A 22205-nucleotide genomic window follows, 5' to 3' on the forward strand; every position below is an offset into this window, starting at 1 on the left:
TCTAAAAGACATCTGAAAATAATAATGTAGTTTTCAGAGTTATAATTGCTGTATTGCAAAGCTGTGCACTCCTGGACCTTCCCAAATCTCTAAGAAGTTCAGGAACAGCACAGACCACTTGACTAAAGGGAATAAAAAGTCACCAGAAACATATGTAGATAAGTGCTAAATAGAAAGAAAGATAGGAAAAGACTGAAAAGTTAAAACACATAGTAGGAAGAGTGCAGCAAAAATATGATAATTAGTTGGGAACACACATTTTGTGATTTAAAGTATAAAAGCTGTACAGATACATATTCTGTGTGGTACTAAAATGATTTTGTTCTCATAAGCAGGGCTGTTAAACTACAAGCACATAACAAATGTATTTCAACACATGTCCACTGAGACAGACATGCTGCTGTTCTCTCAGCTCCCTTTGCACCATTAGCAAACCCTCAGTACACAGCTGTGAATTGATTCTGCTTGCTGTTAGATCTCTACCAACACCCAAAATCCACACCTCTCACTATGACAAAGATTTCTGAGCAATTGCCACAACAAATGCTACAGGGCAAGCTTGCCAGCAGTGCTGCCAGAAAACCAGTGAGCCACCATGTGCATGTGCAGCATGGGCACTGCCAGCAGGATCATTTACCCACACCATACCTTTCATGCCTCGCTAGCCAGAGGGCTAGCTTTTCCACACCTATCATAGCAGCTTGTGTTTAACCAGAAATCATGAAAATAAAAAAACATCTTATGGGGGAAAAGGAAAAATACAATTGTAAATTGGTATTTACTACAGAAGTAATTTTCAAACTCCAGAGCATTAGAACCAGAAAGCCCAACAAAGCTGTATTCTTAACAATGTTAATAATCCAAATGCACCTAAACAAAGAAGAGGTTGTATTCCTCACCTAGAATACAACTAGCATCTGAGTTCTAACCTTGGAAGTATATGTATCCTTAGCAATACATGTACAGCTTCTGCCATCTTCACTGAGAACCATAGCCATATGGAATGCCTGGCAGAATGTGCCCTGACTATAAATGGAAGGAACTAATATATCAGTATAAATCATGTAAAATGTCAAAGTGAGGTAGCATAAATGGTTTTTACAAGGACAAGATGCTGGCTTTATATATATTTAATGAAAAAATAAGCAACAACCTGATTTTTCCCACGCATGCATATTTCACCCAGTCTGACTTTCCAGAACAATGCCTCTTCTGCATTGCAGGCTTAGGCAGCCTGAGAAGACCAACACCTGGTTTTAATTGATGAATCCATATACTTTCCATACATCTGAAAAAATAAGATCTTGACTTTAAAAGACCAAAATATCTTGCATTTTTGGGCCAAAGAGAAGTAAGATTTCATATAATTGCTTAGCAATTCCAACTGAATATTCTAGGACAGGAACCTCAGAACATCTTTTTTAAGATGTTTTTCACAGAGCAGAAGGAAAATTTTAAGTTGCCAATATTTATAAACAATTGTTAAAGCTGTGAGATTTTTAATACTTTTTTCAGTATAAATGGTGTTTCTGACTGTTAGCTTTTCTAGCCAGACCATAATGCAATATGAAGAAAAAGCAAGATACCCTTTGATTAAGCTATCAGGATATGTGGCAATGTATATAGGCAAAATGTGAAAGAATCTTTGCCTGTGATCTCTACGATCAGTGGGGAGACCTAGGTGTTGTGTAGTCAGGAAAAGGGATGAGGCAGGCAATGTACTTTAAATTTTTGTCATTTGCTTTCTGATCTCTAAGCTTGACTCTTTTCTTTTCTGTCTTTCCCTTACTCATATGGATGTTGGGATTCTCCTGTATGCATAAAATCACAGTTTTATGAATGTTAAAAAATACAGTAAGTTCATGGATATGCCAAAATATACCCTAAATTCATGGATAAATTTATATGAGTTCTGAATATTTTCCATTAGATTGTTTTACATTATCTTGTTATGAAAAATTCCTTAAAAGTAACCAAATGAATAAACTCATGTAGTTACAACAGAACATAATATCAAAATCCATAAAGGTAAAAAAAAAAAAAGCCTTCTCTCATAGCACAAATGGGATTATTTTCATTCACTTACAGCAAGGCTATATTGCTTTTTTGCCTGGATCTAACTCCTGTATCTGTCCTTGTACATTTACCATTTCCCCAGTTCCAAGACCACCAACTTGCAGGTAATCTTGTTCTCCCTTAAAGGGACACTGTCAAGTATTTTCATACTGATTTTTCTGCCTGTTTTTCCACTTACTCTTGCTACTGAATGTGTTCTTTTAAGCAGAAATACATGTTTTTCCTACCTGTTTCGCTTCTACTTTCTCCCTTCATGGAGCAACAAACAACTATGAGTCTGTGCTACCAAAAAATACTTGCTTAGGATCAGTGTCATCACAGCTGTCAGGACAGTTCTGGGAACAAGATTTGTTAGCTAACTTGTGCTCCCTCTCCTGGCTGGCTCTGCAGTAGCAGAACAAAAATACTGTATATAGTCATGCAAAAAATGTAATTTGTTATATCTTGTTAAGAAAAAAGCCTGACAAGCAGCAATGGATTTAGAAAGAGGACAAAAATCTGGAAGTTGGAAGGCATTTTCCTCAACAGTTTTTAAAGAAAGAAATAGTTTGTACTTTAACTACGTGAGAGTATCCCTTTAATTTTTTCATTTTATATAATCCCAAAATGATGAGGCTCTCATACTGAACAGACCTACTAGACTATTCAATTCATCCTACAGCCACAGCATGATTGCTGTTCATAATATATTTCCCAGTGATTAATTCATCTACTTTAAAACATCTGTAAGCTTCTTTCCCCTAAGAAACTATTTTACAGCTCTGCAAGATCTGTTTATAGTATTATACAGCACAACACCATGTCACTGTATCACTCCAGTACCGAAGCATGTCACAGTAATATGAGGGGATGACAAAATGTAGCCCATGAAATAAACCCATTGGAGTCAAGCAGAAGCACGTAGCAGTGTGGATAACACCTAGAGCAAGCAGCTTGCCATGTGATATATATGCCAGCTAAATGAGTGGCATCTCTGCACTGCACCCAGAAAGGAGCATCTTGCCCTTCTGCTCTCTTCTCATGGGTTTTAATAAATGGTATTTGTTATCTGTATATTGTAAGCACTCTTGAAACTGAGCTATTGGTCTTTTTACCAGAAGAAAAAAAAATTATTTGAAAGAGAAAGATTACATAATTAAGAACAATTCAAGATCAATATCAAAAGCACAGCAAGACATACTATTATTGAAAAAGGTCATCATCTACCTTCTGCAAGACATACTATTATTGAAAAAGGTCATCATCTACCTGTTTAATTATCCATGAGACTGTGGTAACTTGTCTGCCAGGAATTAGGGAGTAAAGTATACTGTTGACCTTGTAAATCTGTTTCCTGAAGGTCATTAATATTTCTGAGCTCTTGTCCACATTTACAATCATATTCTGCTGAAAGCTAACTATGACACTGCTCACTGCACCACTACACTGCATTCTCAACAACAGTGCACAACTCAGCATGCAAAAGTCTTTAGTCAGTAAAAAAATTCTTGGGTGTTTAAAGCATAAGCACTCAGGACTGCAAAACCCTCCAATTAATTGTCCTTCCAACTCCAAATGTGATCAGTTTCATAGGCACTTAAGCTTTTTAGTTTTAAATTCTCCAGACTCTTCTCAGCATGTCCATACCTGTCTTTGTCTTGATAAGGAAGAACAGTTAAATATTCATCATATATACCCAAGCCCAGTCAAGATTTAGAGCAGAAGCATTTGCCTAAGACTCTTTCAGAGCATAACCTGGTAGTCAAAAGAGTGTGTATCAGAGTGTGTATCAGAGCTTGATACACACCGACTGCTTAAAAAATATCTGAAAACTTAACTAGGGGTTACCATTCCAATAACGTTTTTATACAAAAAACTTGTCTTGGCCATCAGAATGGAAGTAGATATGTAAATCCTATTTGTCTAGACAAACATCTTTGAAACTATGCAGTCAATCTTTTGAAACTCTTGAAAAATGGCTAATGTACCACTCAGTAATTACAAGGCTAAGGGGTTTTAAACAAAACCTCTAGCTGCCATGAGTTTTCTCACACCAGACTATAAATTTTAATAAGTGAGCAGAGATTTAATTTTCATGTTAAACTTCATCATCCAGCAAGTAGGACATTTATTAGGAAGGGAGCCTAGGGAAGGCCAGAGTTCCCAGAGTTTCCCCCAGGAAACTATCTTAGGAGTCAGTAGATAAAGCACAGAGAGCTGTTCAGCGAGTAGATCAGAGTCCTCTCCTTTTTCCCCTCTGCTCTCTCCTGGTGGGGCTCAAAAATGTCTTCTCACAGGGCTACAATATTTTAGGTTCAACAGTCAGTTTAGTCTCTTTCCCTAAGCACAGTACTGAGAATATAAAACAGACTTCACGATTCTTCTGAAGTGTTTAATTTTAGGTTATATCCCATACTAGATTTGTCTGATGAATGTTTTTTGGGGTTTTGGGGTGTTTTTTAAAACCCAAGTTGTGGCCTTGAGCAAATCCATTGCCTTTTGGGAACCACAATAAAACTAATGATTTATGGCTATCGCATCATACCTTGTCAAATGCAAAACCTTCTATATCAACAGGCACACCAAAACATACATAAAGGCAGTTTATAATAAAAATATTGTGAAGATGTAAAGGAGACATTTTTTCATTTCCATCCACACATCGTTTATGTATTATTCCCAAACCAGTAACACTGGCAAAGTCTTTGACATCACCATTTATATATGGCTTATATATATGACTTTCCTACCTAATACCTCACTAATATAGAAAACATGCAATTTAACTGCAAATTCACTTCAATAAATATGGCAAAATTATTTGTGGGTTTTTTCAAAGATATACCGATACAAAGGGTAGGTTAAATTGTCTTGAAGATCTAAGAAAATTTATTTGCTAGATGTGAGTCATAAGATTAAATTTTCCCAAAGCTAGTTAGAAATATAATTAGCTAAGAGATGCATTTGACTACAGAAACTTCTTAACTTTATCTTAACCAATAAATTCTGTTGCAAAATTAAATTTAATTTTGGGCTATATCAAGTTCTATCCAAGTTGTAACCATTTCCCAACTTTCATTTTTTCAAAGCTCCCAATTGGCAAGGTCCTGTATTGAAAATGATTGGCTTCTGGAAGAATAAAAAATATGGGAGACATGGTATAAATTCTTGAGTGCCTTCTTCTATATATCAGAAATATTTCTTTTGAACACACAGTTTTTCATTCTAGAAATGAATTGTGCACTGACTCCATAAACACAGGATTGAAATTTTGAGTTCAAAAGTAATTAATCCCCTCCCCCTACCTGACAACAGAAAACCATCACTTCCAACATTTCTCATGATTCACGCTCCATCAGAAATGTTAACAGCACTTCAAAAGGCCACCTCTTACTTAAAGGTGCAGTATTAGGGAAAAAATTGATCCTAGGGAAAGCAGGGGAGTTGCACAAACACTGAATTATCTTCAGTGTTTTCCTAGTAGAGAATATACAAATATTCCAGTCTGCAAACAGAAGAATTGACTCACTTTCTGTCTAGACCCAAATAGAGAACATAGATTTCCTAAATAGCTTACAGAGTAACACGACAGCTTCATAGTAAGATACTATAATGAACAATACTGAAATGCAGATATGCAGCATATTTTGCCACATAAGCATACCTGTATGTGATGAGGTGAAGTGCTTAACTTAATATATAAAAACCCAGATTATTTTATTATTTTACACAAAAGTTCTGCAAATAAAATGAATTTTGGTGCTGTAGAAGAACAAAATTTGAAATATGTGGCACTGAAATGTAAAACTCAAATTTTTGTCAAAAACAAGGAAGAGAAGGGTATGTACCTACAAAACAGCTCTAACTCATTTTTGCAAAAATAATAACCTTTTATTCTCAGCACAAAACCATGAAAACTCTTTTTTTCCCCAGGGGTAAATTGTCCTAAAATTTCACTCTGAAATGCTACCACACATTTATTAACACAAATGAAGAGACCTTTCTGTATATAAAATTCACAACCAATCACAAAAAGTCTAGAAAATCTTAAGGGAAAACTGATGTCTTAGAAAATACTAAATTAGGCTCATGGTATACCCAATTGACTGATTTTATGGTTTTTAAAGAAACCAAAGAACCTGAGTTTTGCTTTTAGTAATCCAGTATGTTTTTATTCTTACTCTCCTCCATTGTAACACATTGGGATAACTACCAAATAATATTTATGTTCACTGGAGCAGAACAACTAAAGTAGGACTGGAACTTTGAGACTGACTTAACTATTCTCAGTTCAAGGCTTCTGCCAAAAATAAAACATATCAGCAAAGTTATTACTAGAAGTTTACATTCTTATTTTCCTGGATAAACAAAATTATTCAATTCTCAGATCTGCAAACATTTAAATGATTCCCCTAGTGAAAGTCAATATTTACATATCCTAACGTACTGGAGAGCATGTTAGCTTCCTGCATGCAATTTTCTCACCCTGAGATTTAGATAGCATACAAGAATACACCACCAAGTTTTTTTAATACTGCTTGTAAAAGAGTCTCATACTGCTATTTAGCAAGATTGCTTTAAATTATGTTGGGGTTTTTTTTGACCGACAAACTTGCATTCACTAGCTGTTTTTTCCTGACTGTGTGTCACCATTATTTCCACTTGGCTGTGAAATATCTCAATAGATAAGTGCTGTTTTAAGTGTCTGAAGTTAGCACTTACCTGCTGGATGCCATATGTCCAACCTTGCCTTATACGGTCCCTTGCCCACACATTGTGAGCATTCTCCGCTAGTTTATCCACCATAGCTTCTTGAGAGGGGGTCAGTTTGATAAAACTCAGATCCATGGGTGCTGGCTTGTATCCACTCAACAACTGATAGCTGTTGAATAAAAACAGAACTTGCAGTTAATTTTTTTTTCTTGCTAAAAAGTAAGAGAAACCACAAAAGAAAGAAATAACATCTATGCAACATATCTATATAAGTACGATATCTGCCTTTGAACATAAAGAATAATAATTTAAATTTGATTACTGATTTGTTTTTTATTTGATTCTGTTTCAAGCTAATTGCATCGTGATGGGATGAAGTAACTGGTAATGAAAGCTACGCAAAATGGTCTAAACTAAAATTGTTCTTAAACTATTTTAGTAATGCCACATATTCAAAGTAGTAGATTAAGATGCTGTTTATCTAAATGCTTATATCAACAATATTATATCTTCCTCTGAGCAGATGACAATACTTATTAAATTCTATCTACTTCCTACTGAAACAAGAAAATATATTCTTCCTGTTGCATAAAGGGATGCTAAGAGACAGAGCAGGTCAAATGGCTTACTCAAGACCAGTTTTGAAATCCACCTTAAAATGTTTTCATAATAATTCATACCTTAACTCTCCTTCAAATCATAGGAAGCATGACTTCAGAAAAGAAAGACAGCTTCCTCACTTTTTTTAACACTCCTAGGAATGCTACTTTTATAAAGTTATTCCCTTCCCATTAATTATAGAAATCTCCTACTTTACTTATGAGCAAACCTTCAATAGAGGACATAAAGCATTAAAGGTCTTTTCCAACTTCTGTTATTCTATGATTCTATTTCTCCTTCAGCATACAAAGCACTACTTTGGTTGAAACAAAAGGAGTCTCTAGAAAACAAGCAACAGCATTCTCTCATTGAAATTTTACACCCTGGGGTGTATAAAGAATTGCTAGTTTAAATAATTGCTCAATTATTTTCTAAACAATTCTGTAATTTTCTTTATTTGTACTGACAAAGAAGAACCCATAAAATTAAACAGTATTTATCCCCATTTATATCCTAAAGTATTCAAATACTTTATCAATCTTAATTAATTCTTTTCTGTAACAACCATCTTAAAACACAGTTAAACAAATTATTTGATGAAAATAATAATTTAAAACAACCAGGTATTTAAGAGGGATAAATAAGAGGTTGAATCTTCCTTCAAAATTATCACAATCAAAAGAAAAAGTTTAAGCTAGAAAACAACAATTCAAGAACATCATTCCAAAATCAGCCCTCTACATAGTTTCCAATCTGCAGGTTTCTATTACAGCAAGCCCCCACAGGAGTTCACTGCCCTCAGTTACCTCTCATCAGATTTCTGTGAAGTCACTTCAGTGAGATGAGTAAAACAAGACAGTAATGGAAACAGTGAAACATATGGAATTAGCACACTTGTCGGGTCGGCAATTACTGTGCTCTTTCCAGTCACACTCCCTTGCACAAGCTTTTAAGAATACAGCCACAATGTTTTCCTTTCCTTTTTGCTAGTTTTTTCAATCCATTATATGTGAGGTATCAAAATTCTAACTTTGTATGTATGGTATGACTTCAGGTTTCTACAGTTATGATGGTTAAAGACATTAAAAAGTCTCAACATTATTGGATTTCTTATATTAGAAAGTATAATTTCTTCAGACTTGAGATTTAGCTGCAGTTTTTCAAAAGCAGGAAATTTGATTCACTTAAACAATCTTGCAAATGTACAAATATTTCTGCCCAGGAAATTCAGAACAAAAATACAGAAGGCCCTAGATATCTTTTCTTCTTTGAGAGATATACAGTTATTTTGGGATACCGAAACTGAAGAACAGTTTGAGGGGGGGGAACTTAAAATAAAACCCTGCTTTTATTCCCATTCATTCTGGCAAAGCCACCACATCAGGGATTCTGAAACTGTAATATCAATGGTATGTAAATCTGTGCATTATGGTAGATACCAAAGACTTGATGGTCCAGGTTCTTACAGCTACCTCGTAGCTGTAGAGTATTACCTAGAAGCCTGCAGGGATCTTGCCAGAATGAGGCACAGGCTTTTGGCTCACAAAAGGAAGAAAGAAGATGTGCTTTAGTTAAACGTGCTGGAGGTTGTTACACTGGCCTCAGGGACTGCATGTAACACAAAGCTATGGGGTAGTGAAGGATTGCAGTGAATAATGGAGATATGCAATATCAGAGGAACAGCTGTTTCTGCACAGAACACATTCCTGCAAAGAGCAATGAGTTGCTACTGGTGGCAGGAGCACAGCAACCAGCACTTACCATTGCTCTGAGTCATAACCAAGGAAACTAAGTTACCGTCTTAAATTCAGGAATAACAGACCATGCAGAAGTTCGCTCCTAGTAAAACAGTGGCATTTAGCTTTCTGACTTTTTACATATTATATAATCTTCCTTCATCCCCTGGGCTCAAGTGTATGCTGGGCAGTAAGGCTGTCAGATAGGAATAGGAAACTAAAGTTCCATTATCTCAGCTGTATCCAAGATCCCAAGTTCTTTATTCCCAAACTCTGTGTGCGTATACTGGTGCTAAAAAGCCAGGGCAACTTGGCTGGGCCATGAGAGCTGGTTTCAGAGCTGTGGTAGTAGAGGCCACTATACCACACCAGGCTAAGCCCAGTCTTACCAATGCTGATGCCAACATCCAAGATCACTTGGAAAAAAGTCAGATGATTGTACTGGTTCTCTACACCTTAAGTCATGGCCATTTGAGAACTTTCAAAAGGGTCACCTTTAAACATCTGCAGCACTGTAAAATACATTGGCAAATTTACTGTAAAAAATTCTTTACAAAGCCTCTGTGATACACACAATATATAAAAGAAATAAATAACTGTGAATGTCAGACATTACAACATAGCACAAAAACCCCTAAAATTTGTCTACACCTTAGGTGACAAATATCTGGAAGAAAAATTGTGAATTATGGTATGTGAAAATTGCTGAATATTCCTGAGAATTCATGCATGTACATGCATGCCCAAGAACTAATAAAAGTAGAAGTGTAAATATTGAATTGTTAAAATAGAATTCACTTAATTCACGCTGCCTAACAAGAAGACACACTGAACTTACTTCTTTGGAAGTTTCATTTTTTTCACTTTTTCTTCAGCACGTTCATCAGCAATTCCAACATGGCAGCCTAATGCCAGCAGGGTTCTAGGGCACAGAAATCAGAGATTAATTACTGATAATGTTTTGATATTTAGAGTTCCTACTGTTTATAGGCACACTATAGTGCCTACAAATGGCAATATAAAACAAATGAGATCAATGGAAATTATTACAGTATAATATGGAAAGATCAACACCAGCCTTTTTGTATATGTAATAAGCTTTCTGATAGTGTTAAGAAAATGCCACAAGATGTTCCAAAAAATATGAGTAAGGTACTTCAAAATGTAGTATCATATAGTATGTTTAATCTATGAGGTATCAGTTTGAAGATTGCCCTTGAAATATTATTTCTGCCTTATATACTTATTCATACTGCTTACATACTCACTCATACTGCTTCATACCCACATATTTATATGTTTTGTTACTTATATCACAGCCATAAAAAGAAAAAAGGCATAAAATATCACTTATCCTTAGAATGTGTCTTCATTCTGAACAAGATATTATTTAGAGATTTCAATTGGATCTGAATTTTTCAGGACACACTTCTGAAGAGAGAATTCACAGCAGAATGCATGATAAACATTAGGCCAAAAGTGCCATCTTATTTGATCTAGACAGTGTGTCTTGTACCTACCATGAGGCTCATACTACAGAGCTACTGAACCAGCCCATTGTGGCCTGAATCTGCAAAATTCAGGTCATTTCAGAAAACAATCACTATTTATATAAACTTAAAACAGGGTCAACAGAATTAATTTGGTTTCTGATTACTTCAGACTTCTTGCTTTCCTTATAGCCACACTGTTCAGGAGCATAAATTTTAAAATCTCATTTGTCTCCAGGACTTGATCTGTAAATTATTAATTATTTGTTCCTGTATCTATAGTCAATGTTGGCTTATAGTCTTTCTTAAGTCTAGGTACACTGATAAAATATTGACATTAAAATTAATAGAAATCCTAGACAAAAGTCAGAGACTTAACTTTGGAGTCAGATGAGAATTTTCTCAAAACAAATATGGTGATAACCATATTTTTAAAAGAAACTGATTACACAAGAAATCACAGGTGTAAATACCTTAGACTCCATTCCAAATTTTCCTGAAGTGGAAGAAAGGTGTCAAACAAGGTTTTTATTTGTTCTTGCCACTAGCTAAAATGATATTTTCTAGTATACTTCAACTATATTTACTGCTCTTGAACTGACTTGGGGGGGGGGCAGGGGGGGAAAGAGCATAAATACTCTTCTAACATTATTTCTTTTGGCAGATGAATTGTCTGTTTCAAGGAGATTCTTGCAGCATATTTTTAGTGCTAGCTACATGAAGTAAGTCCTATTCCTATGGACTGTGAACCCTGATTTAAAACTAGACAGTAGAGTCAGAAATGAGGAAATATCCAGTGGCTCCTTCCTGCAAAACACACTATCTGCTATGAATACTCCATGCAGCTAGACTTCAACTGGCATAAACAGTACATGATTCCTATAAAGCTATCACCAGCATAAGTAGGAGAACATATCTAATAGTGAAATGCAGGACAGAGGAGGTAACCTCTGGTAACCCTAATTTTCCTGTAATGTAAGCCAGGAATTATCTCTACCCAAACAAAACAAATTCAAATAAGACTGCCACAGGAGGATAAAATGACAGACTGTACTGGCAGAATCTGAAAGACCATTAAAGCTCTTCAAACCTAAGTAAGAAAATGAAAAGTGGCTGAATGTAGCTCTCATCATCACAATGGTAGATGTAATTGTCACACAAAACTGAATAAACACACCGAAATGGGAAAGTCAGTCCCAAAAAAATAAGCAAGAACAACCAGAAAAATATGCAAGACCAAACAATAAAACATATATAGGAGCACGTGCAGAAACAGTATGAGCAAGCATATTTTAATCCCATGACATTTTCAGAGGCAACTCATTCCTGCATCTTGACATTTCCTACAGTATGTAATTTTTATAGCTCATAAAAGTATTCAATCTTACTTAAAATAAACAAAGATCCCAGTATATGAAAAATAAATGTTGTATCAGATAATATGACTTAGATCTTCCTTGGTTTCTAACTCTCTCATCTGGCAGCAAAACTGACAACAAACCACAAAGGAAAACAAGATTACAGTCAGCATTATTCTCCATGTTTTGCAACTATTTCAAGTATGCAATTTGATGCAAATTGTAAAGAAAATTATTATAAGTTTTAAAATAACTTTTTCTTTCCTTTCCCCCCCCATCAAGATTGACAGCTAGTAGACTAGACACATCTAGTACAGAAATAGTCAAAATAGGTTACAATTGAAGTCATCATCTATGGATCACCTAGAACTGATTAGTTCACTGATTTTTCAACATTTTCAAGCATGTAGAAACAAAATGAGCAAGAGGGTCCTAAATCCCTGCACAACAGATGTCTACGTGATAAATACAACGCAATACTACAAAATTAGAACTTCATTTATCAGAAAACAAGGACTAATCAAGGAGGTAAGGAAGACTTAGTTCACTAAGAATACACATTTTAAAACCCACTGAAGGACTGAATGCTTTATATTTTGATATTATCCATTTAATGGAAAGACTTTTTCTCGAGTAAGCAATAAAATTAATTAAAAAAGAGTAATCCATAACATGTATGCTTATAAAACAAAAACTTGGGGATTTCTTACAGGGTTAGATTAAAAAAGCACTGCATCCTGAACCAATAATCATCTATGGAGTCATTAAATTTGTTCAATACTTAGTGGAACATTAGCAGTGTGCATTTAATGATGAGGGCATGATTTTTCTGCTGTTTGAGCCATATTATACAGAGTGTTCTAGGAAAATATCTAACCATAGTGGAAGTTAATGACATCATCTTTTGTAGTTTCATTAAAAATGAATAATCTATTCTGAATCCTTAGCACATTGCTCTGCTGATGAGAAATGCTCAAAAACTTCCCTTTAATTCTAATATCTACCCATAGAAAATTTTAACTTATTTTCTTGCTTCCAGTTCAATTTCTCTCTGAGTGCTTTACCTCTAAATAATGGCAAGCTATTAGGGTCATAAATATGACCCTAAGTACTCAGTTTCACACTGAGTAATTTATTTACTGTGGGAATGGTAGATCAGTAAATAGTGCAGAGAAGCTGGCCTGAAAATAAATTTGCAAGAAGTTGTAGAAGGAGTGTTCTACATAGCTTTCCACTATGAGGATATAAAGGCCTTTTCTTAGGACAGTATATTGCACCATCAGTTTACATGGCAAGGATTTTAATATAGGACAATTTTTCACAGAAAAGTAAAATCACATGCAGACATTCATCCTTTGTAATCTCTCTGAATAGTAAAAAGCAACTATATTCTAACAGGAAAAAAAAAGAAAGAATAGACTAGAAGTATGGCTGACTGGAGAACCACATCTACCATCAAGTGTTGATCAGTTTGAGAAATATTTCTACATGTTGGCTACATGCAATCCTACATATGGGAGAAATTACTTACACTAATAGATTTTTCAATTAATTCACAGCAAAGAATTCACACCTCCTTGACTGAAAAAGCTGAGGCGAGGAATTGTATCCTTATAAACCACAAAACTAGATTACTTCAACACACCCTTTAATGTCCCATTGAAATTTGCTAGCATTCCAACTGGAGAGCTTCCATGACATTCACACATCTAACCACTCATCCACAAAAGGAGGGAATGCCTGCTGCTGTTTATTCTGTGGCAACATGCACACTGACACAGAAATAGCAGCAAGGGGTCCTGAAGCAAAGTTCTTAATTTAAATATCAATTGAGTGTCAAAGTGTGTTTTATCAATAAATAAAATCGAAATAATTAAACTAAATTGAATAAAATCAAAGAAGCAAAGATTTTTTTTCAAACCTTGGATCTATTTCTTTCATCCTAGATAAAAATTGTCTGAATTTTCATTTCACAACCAGCATTACAACAATAATTCTAAAAAGACTATCAAAGTCATTTTCAGTGCCAAATACATAATTCATTAATGTATCTCACTCCCTCATTTGCATATTATTACCCTCTCCTACACATCAAATTTTAATTCACATCTCAATTTATAATTCTGGAAACTGCATCTTCTTACAAAACTCTAACTATAAATTTGAAAAGTTCTAGCAACTTACTTCAGTGTTTCAAGTGACATTTGCAAGTTATAATTTCTTTCTTGCTCCGGCAATTTGGAGAACTCCACTAAGCATGGGTGTTGTCTTTTGTTGTCATCTCTAACCTGAGAAAAAAGTAAAAAAATAAGCTTAACAGGCCTCAAAAACTAAAAGAAATTTAAAACCAGTCCAATCCACAAGGTACTTTAAGCTAATCCTGTTAGAAGTACTCAAACTGGATGACACCTCAAAACAGAAAGTATTCTGTATTCTCAGAGCATGATCAGTGTTCAACAAGGCAGAATTTGCATTTGCAAATAAACTTCAGATTTGCATATCTCAAGTGGAATAAATGTAAATTTGTGCACGCTATTATACAGATGTTCACAGGAAATATGCAAAGTTCAATAACAGTGCAATCTATATTGTTTTAATATACAGCCATAAAGTAGCATCTCATCTTCAACCCCATGTTTCAAAAATTCTACATCCAGTTTGTATAAATATGTTGATACAGATAGCACTGAAATCCTTACCAATGAAAATAACAATGTAAAAGAAATCTTCCCCATATCTTACTTCTGAAAATGTTTGTTTCTGAGTTATTTCTAGTACATAGAAGCAGAATATGTTATGACTGTTAGGAAGTCACATATGAGTGGAACATGAATTTACTTTTAGTGTAGTGATAGAAGAGACATACAGACTATAATTTACAAAATCCTACATTTTATAAACATGCAAATATGATTAGAAACATTTTTAACCTCCTCTATTTTACAAAGGTTTAATCTAACACTAGGCATAACCTAGAAAGGCAGCCTCGGAGGCTGTGATAACCAAGCACTCTATAGCTCATCAACTTAGCATCATATCTAGAGTTTAGCCAACAACATCTACTATGGCTTGATAAAATACATTAGTTTGAAAATATTAACTAAAAGACCCCAGTGCAATTGTTAACATCTGTCCAGTAACATTTTAGTGTCAATCTTGTAAGGACCACAAGTTCACCATTTATACTAACTTTTAATGGTTCAAAGTGGAAGTCATTGAAAAATAACATTATTGATTTTTGATCAATCAGATAATTCTGCTGGAAAACTGAATGCCAACAGTTGAAATTAAAAAGCCTAATTGTTGTAATTTTTCAAAATTGATATTTACACTACTACTTAATCTAGTTTATTTAATGTCATGAAAAAAATCACATTTCTCTATAACATTGCTGAGTAACATTGTTTTTGCATTTTGATCCAAGCACATAATTCTCAAATTGAACAGCAGTCATTTATTTATGTTTTGGACTAAAAAATCTTTACAGTCTCCAGGGGGTATTTATCTTGATTTGATAGGATTAATGTTCTTGGACAGACAACACAAGCAATTCAACTGTCAAACACTTAAAAAATTTAATAGACGGTAAAATGAGAAATGTCTTTTACTAGCAGTGAAAATGTTTATTTACAGATTCCTAAAATCTTTGGTCATCTGTATATTAAAAAATTGAGTATAGTCTCTGAGTTTAGATCTGTGTACAGCTAATTTAAGTCTTGGATGTCAGGTATTTTCCTCAGAAATCCAAATTAATTTATTTCCCCTAGTGACACTATTTCTGTCCTACAACTACAATGTATAATAATTCTATCATATAGCTAACATATTTTGTCGGTTACCTTGTAGTTTCCTGGTTTTTTATGAGAACAAAATAAAATCTACTGCCCTGCAAACAAATTACATTAGTGGCAGAACTCATCCATCAATTCATAATTTCTGTGGCTCGTTTTAAATGTGCAGTGATATTGAACAGAAACAAAGATATGCAGATGCATCTGATTATTTCAATAGCACACATATTCAGAGTTAAATTATTTTTCTACATTAACTTGCTATTTTACTTTGTTACATGCATAGAATGCAGTAGTAATAGGACATGCAATAGTGGGTATCAGTTTGGTGATACAACATACAGATCTAATGATGCAGACATGTAGGAGGAATATAAAAGGCTACAGCAGAAATTTTTGATAATCTGGAGGATCATTTTAAAAGTCTGTCTATTAGCCTTTAAACTTTTAGACAGTGAAAAACACCACTAGCTACTACATACAATGCATCTTGCTCTGAAGTAAAAAGACAAAATCTAATATTAGAGGGCTTGTGTGCATCTAACCAAGCTAATTTCTGTGCCATGCCTTCCCCCCACTACTTAGTAACTGGAGTGCATGAATTCAGATAACTAGAATTGGCAACAGTGGCTTAAATGCAGCCAATACAAAACTGGGAGGAGCAGTTGACACCTTGGAGGGTAGGGAGACCCTGCAGAGAGACCTGGACAAATTACAGGCCTGGGAAATCACCAACCCCATGAAATTCAACAAAGGAAAGTGCCAGATTCTACACCTGGGGTGGGGCAACCCTGGATGTATGGACCGCCCAGGGAATGAGACACTGGAAAGCAGTGCCAGGGAAAGGGACCTAGGAGTCCTGGTTGACGGCAAGCTGCAGATGAATCAGTTGGAGATGAATCAGTGCCCTGGCAGCCAGGAGGGCCAACCCTGTCCTGGGGGGCATCAGGCACAGCATCACCAGCCAGGCAAGGGAGGGGATTGTCCCCTCTGCTCTGCACTGAGGTGGTCTCACCTCGAGCACCAGAGTCAGTTCTGGGTGCCACAACACACAGAAAGTCATGACACTGTTAGAGAGTGTCCAAAGGAGGGCAATAAAGATGTTAAGGGGAAGGCATTTGAGGAGCAGCTGAGGTCACTTGGTCTGTTCACCCTGGAGGAGACTGAGGGGAGATTTCATTGCAGTTACAGCTTCCTCAGGAGGGGAAGCAGGGGGCAGACACTGATCTCTTCTCTGTAGTGTCAGTGGCAGGACCCATAGGAATGGTCTGAAGTTGTGTCAGCGGAGGTTTAGGTGGGATATTAGAAAAAGGTTCTTCATGCAGAGGGTGGTTGGGCACTGGGACAGGCTCCCCAGGGAAGAGGTCACAGTGCCAAGCCTGAGAGACCTAAAGAAGTGTTTGGACAACACTCTTGGACACAGGGTGGGACTCTGGGTAATGTGCTGTGCAGCATCAGGAGTTGGACTTGATGATCGTTGTGGATCCCTTCCAACTCTGGGTATTCTATGAAACTGATAAAATCATTTGTGAGGAACCAGTATGATTAAGAAATCAACCTCCAGAAAATGATCAGCATATGCTCTATCAGGATCCCAAAGAGAGTGCATCCTACCACAATGCATTAAAGCAAGGTAATTTAAAATGTTCAACACCTATTTTCATTTTGAACATAACTAACTTTATCACTTGGTACTTATCATATATGGTTTAAATAGTGTTCAACTGTACAATTAGACTCTCAATATGTAATGGTACACTAAGAGTTCCTGCAGATTGCTGCACAGCTGGTATGATTACACCACAATTAAAATGTTTTCACACATTAATTTAACTGAGGTTTTGCATTTGGTTTGGTGGGGAAATTAACTACAACAAAATCTAGAGATCTTCTCTAGTAATCATATATTTTTAAGTACTAAACCAAATAAACACCTATGCCCAGTTATCTTAAATCTGCAACGTGAACTCCTCAGAAGCCCAAAAGCTTTTTAGTAACAAAAATAGAATACATACGTGTTTTTACACTTATATTTAGTACATACAGCATGTTTCTATATACTCTTCACAGCAATATTTCTTCATAAAGCAGCATTTGGGAAATAAATAGTGAGCATAATAACATGATCATTTTTTACTGATGGAATGTTGAAAGAAATTTTTTTTCATACTCCACGAAAAGTAGGAAAGAGATAAGAAAATAGTTATGTACAGCACCTAATACAGACATGAGACTGAAGAAGTGGAGAAAAGGAAAGCAAAAGTCAGATTTAATGGAATTTTCTATAGGCAATACTTATTTGGAACTTTGAAAGAGTCATGTCAGCACATGTAAAGAGAACCAAGAATAGCTGTTTTCATTGGCTTATTCCATCAGTCAGTTGAACATCTAGCTCCAAGAACAAATAGGAGGTGAAAAATTCATTATGTGCTTTCTGTGCTGACAGTTAGACCGAAAATTTCAGCACCAAATTGTCGCAGACATCTTTTATGAAAAATCCTTTCCTTAGGATTTTTTCTTCTGAGAAAAAATGAAGAGAAGCTGAGAGGCCTCAGGAACAAAATGTAAACAACGGTTATCTGCTGCTATGGAATGCAGCAGGTGGATCTTTGATTGGCCCAAGTTGGTTGTTTCTAATTAATGGCCAATCACAGCCCAGCTGGCTCAGACAGAGAGTCCAAGCCACGGGCCATTGTTACCATTCCTTCGTATTCTATTCTTAGCTAGCCTTCTGAGAAAATCTTCTCTTCTATTCTTTTAGTATAGTTTTAATGTAATATATATCATAAAATAATAAATCAAGCCTTCTGAAACCTGAAGTCAAATCCTCGTCTCTTCCCTCAACCTGAGACCCCTGTGAACACTGTCACACCAAATATCTTTAATACCAGAATGTTTGTTCAGAAATTCCCAAGTCCCATTGGTTTCCACATGCTTTTGGTAGGATAGTGTTTAAAACCTTACTAATTTTGGGGGCAATGATGAAAAATGCAGTTCCATTAGTACATTGAAACCAATGTACTAAATCCTACAATGCAATTAACAGAAAATTAAGTTGGAAGGTACATACTGGTCCATACTGCCAACCAAGTTCAATCTTATTCATAACCCAAAGTTCATGGATGTTCTCTGCTAATTTTTCTCTAATCCTTTCCAGGTGAGGAGGCAAAACAATCTAAATAGAGAAGAGAGAGGAAGAGGCTATTACAAATAAGTTGCTTGACATGCCATCCCAACATTCATAACAAGCTTCATACAAACTGGATCTCAATAAATCCCAAGGAAAAAAGCAAGTTTGGGACAAGGTGCAAATTCAAACAAATGAAGTAAAATAGGCATGTAATATGTATGTGTTTAAAAAGGAGAATGCAATCTTTCCATTGCCATACCTGGCTAGTATCTACAGGAACTGGAGTGAAAGCTGCTTGTGAGAGAGAAACAGTGGGACCCAATAGGTCTCTTGTGTAGCTACGATCTTGTTTGTACTCTCGGCTGTTCTCCACTTTCAGCTTCTCTTTTGGTAGGACAGCTTCAAAGCATGGAGCATATCCAGGTGGAGGAAGGAACTTGAACTCTCCATGGCGACCTCCAAGCAAGAAACGAACCCTGTAAACATCAGAATTACTTTAGATAACCAAGACACTTCTGGTGGAAAGCCTAATCAGTCTCTAAGCCTAAAGAATATTAAATGTTATTTTAAAAAGGGAAAAAAAAAGGGGGGGGGGGGGAATGCCAATGTTGCAGCTTCTTTTCATTGTTTACAGTTCAATTTTCTCTAACTGCTGGTGGTTTATGATGTAGGAGATTGAAAAAACACAGAAAAAGTAAATGATTCTTTTTTCTAGTTAATTTTACTTCACTGAAGACATTTTAAATCACAAGACAAATAATCTTTGAGAGACAGAATAATCAGTTTACTCAGCACACCTATAAAGTAAGCAGCAGCCTTTTGAGTCTCCAAAGGCAGAAATTAAAACCCAGAGTCATCAATCAAGGACTTCAGAACTCTCTCCCCATTGAGGAGGTCTCCATTCAAACTCATTTGAGAAATGAACCTAAAACCCTGTGTTCTTTTTTTTCCTCTCACAAAACACTAAATCTTTAGGACACAATACAAAATCTCCTAAATTTCCTTCCGTAAAACTTTTGTCATATTAATAGAGACTCAGGGGAAAACACTCTTTTATTAATGAAAAATGGTAAATATGCCATGGCCCTTTATTACTGCAAAAAGCAATCAATGAGGTAATAATGGTATAGCAATGACATAATACCAATATGACATAGCCATGGCATAATACTGAAAAGTCTTCCTAGAACATTGCCATCCAGAAGGAATCAAAAAACACCCAAAAGACTAGCCTTAAACCAAAAGAATTTTGTGTCTTTTCTGTTTACTGAGTATCTTACATGATTTTTGTTAATGCTATACCCACTCAAAAACTGTATGCAGCACACAAATAATATCTGTCAATAATATCTCTGATAACAGAAATAAAGCATGCAGGTTTATAGTTTTGCATTTTGTAGCATGCAGATCTATGATTTTACTACATTTTCTCTCCTGTGCTATCAAAATCAAAGTCTAAAGGAGTGTATTCTGCATCTGGAGCAAAGGATGGGTGTGTGCTCTGCGTGATAGCTTTTAGCTTCTGTGGTATCCTTTGAATGATCCCTCAGAAAACATTGCTCCGCCTCCAACAGAAATCAACTTTCAGCCTCCACCTTTGCAGGTCCTAATAACGTTGGTCTCCCCACTGGAACAGCACAAAACCTTTTTTAATATTATAGTTTCAAATTGCTCAGTACATGGAAGCAGATGTTTGGCACCTCAAGTGTGACTTGAAATTTTATAAAAAACCAATACAGCAACCAGAATACAGATTGAATTAGTTTTAACTCATGCTGCAGAAAAGGAAGTGTATGACCACTATTTCTTAAGGTAAGTGCAGATAATGCCTCTTTTAATAATAGTTACTAACTTATAACAGGTGAATTAGGGAAAATATATTTTTAATATCAAAGGCTGATGCAAAATGCTGCCCTGGAGTGAATGTGTAGCAATGTATCAGCAAAGAAATTATTAAGATATTTTTAATATATGTCTGCAAACCACCAGAATACGCTGGTGTGCTAAAAAGCAGCAGATGCACTGTGTCCTCAGGACTTCTTTGTAGCTCTCACTATTCAAGATCTGGAACTTTGCCAAAAAAAAAAAACAAAAACATGTCAGAAAGAGAAATGAGAGCAGACATCCTGGGAAATATTCAGCATATTCATCTCAAACAAAAAAAAAAAAAAAAAAAAAAAAAAAAAAAAAAAAAAAAAAAAAAACCACCCAAACAACCCCATGGGATGCTAACTTTATTCCTGCAGAGAAGCTGACAACTGGGAAGAAAAGGCCATCTATGTTGAAGTTTTCAAACATTCCTTGAACTGGCTGACCATTTATTCGGAAAGAGATGCTGGGGGCACTCAGGTCCAAACAGCAGCTAATAACATCATCAGTTCTTAATAGATGTTGGTTGGGAGAATTTACTGATCGTGCTACACAACCTATGGAAGTAACAGAGACACATTTAGTGAAACTTATGAAAACCCCACTGGTTTTCACAGCAGCCTAAAAAAGAGAAAAACATCACTTTAGAGCGTAAGCACATTAATACACTAATATCTAACCTAAGACATCCAAGACCTGGTTTTAAGCTGGCAATATCGTGAATAGCAGCATACAGTCATATCAACACAGCTCTCATCATTCTGTCTTCAGACCTTTATTCAAGCCACATCTCCAAACACTCAGCTTAATCCTTGCAAACCAAAACAAATAATAAAATAAATAATAAAACTCAATTACGTTTAATGTGAGAATAATTACTGATATCCATATAAAGAGTCAAAATCAAGAAAACTAGATTTTATTCCTCACATTGCAACCGTTAGTACCTAATATGAAACCTAGCATACTTTTCTAGAGAATGCTTCATTATTTAGACAAAGAAAACTATTTCACTTTGAATTATTTATGGAAAATTAGGTACTCCCTGTTAATGGCCATATCATGGTACCCTTCCAAACTTTTATGAGAATATATGCTATTCAGTTTCATCATCAAACTGCAAACCAGCATTTTTCAGCAATATACAAAGACAGCTGCATTTTGAAGGCACATATGTTCAGTAATATATGTATGTTTTTATCAGTTTTTATGAATTCTAGAGGATTATTCTATCTTACATCAAGTGTACACAAGCACACCTGCTTCCCAAGAGAAACAAGCTATAGAATTCAGAAGTAGAAAATGTTTTTGTCTGAAATTTACTGTCATCTACAGTACAAAATTTTTGAAAAAACATGGAAGCTGTTTGAAAACATGTCTACATATGTTTTCCAAAAATAACTTATGCACTGTCTGCAAGAGATACTCCATGATGCATACTAAGAACAGAGCACTAACTTTTT

At 35.5% G+C, this 22205-nt stretch overlaps 1 protein-coding gene across 6 annotated transcripts in view; it reads right to left on the reverse strand.

Annotated features, from left to right (window-relative positions):
• Positions 1-22205, reverse strand: part of RYR2 (ryanodine receptor 2) — a 384358-nt gene that overhangs the window by 149271 nt on the left and 212882 nt on the right. For all 6 annotated transcript variants that reach the window (XM_077175563.1, XM_077175560.1, XM_077175562.1 and 3 more), the window contains 6 exons: positions 21107-21299; positions 19133-19349; positions 18814-18918; positions 14137-14240; positions 9943-10026; positions 6778-6937 (listed from right to left, as the gene is read on the reverse strand). In XM_077175563.1, coding sequence (XP_077031678.1) covers positions 6778-6937; positions 9943-10026; positions 14137-14240; positions 18814-18918; positions 19133-19349; positions 21107-21299 — 863 coding nt within the window. The remainder of the gene's footprint in view (positions 1-6777; positions 6938-9942; positions 10027-14136; positions 14241-18813; positions 18919-19132; positions 19350-21106; positions 21300-22205) is intronic.

This window comes from Agelaius phoeniceus, chromosome 3 (assembly GCF_051311805.1).
Source record: "Agelaius phoeniceus isolate bAgePho1 chromosome 3, bAgePho1.hap1, whole genome shotgun sequence".
In the NCBI taxonomy this organism is placed as follows: Eukaryota; Metazoa; Chordata; class Aves; order Passeriformes; family Icteridae; genus Agelaius; species Agelaius phoeniceus.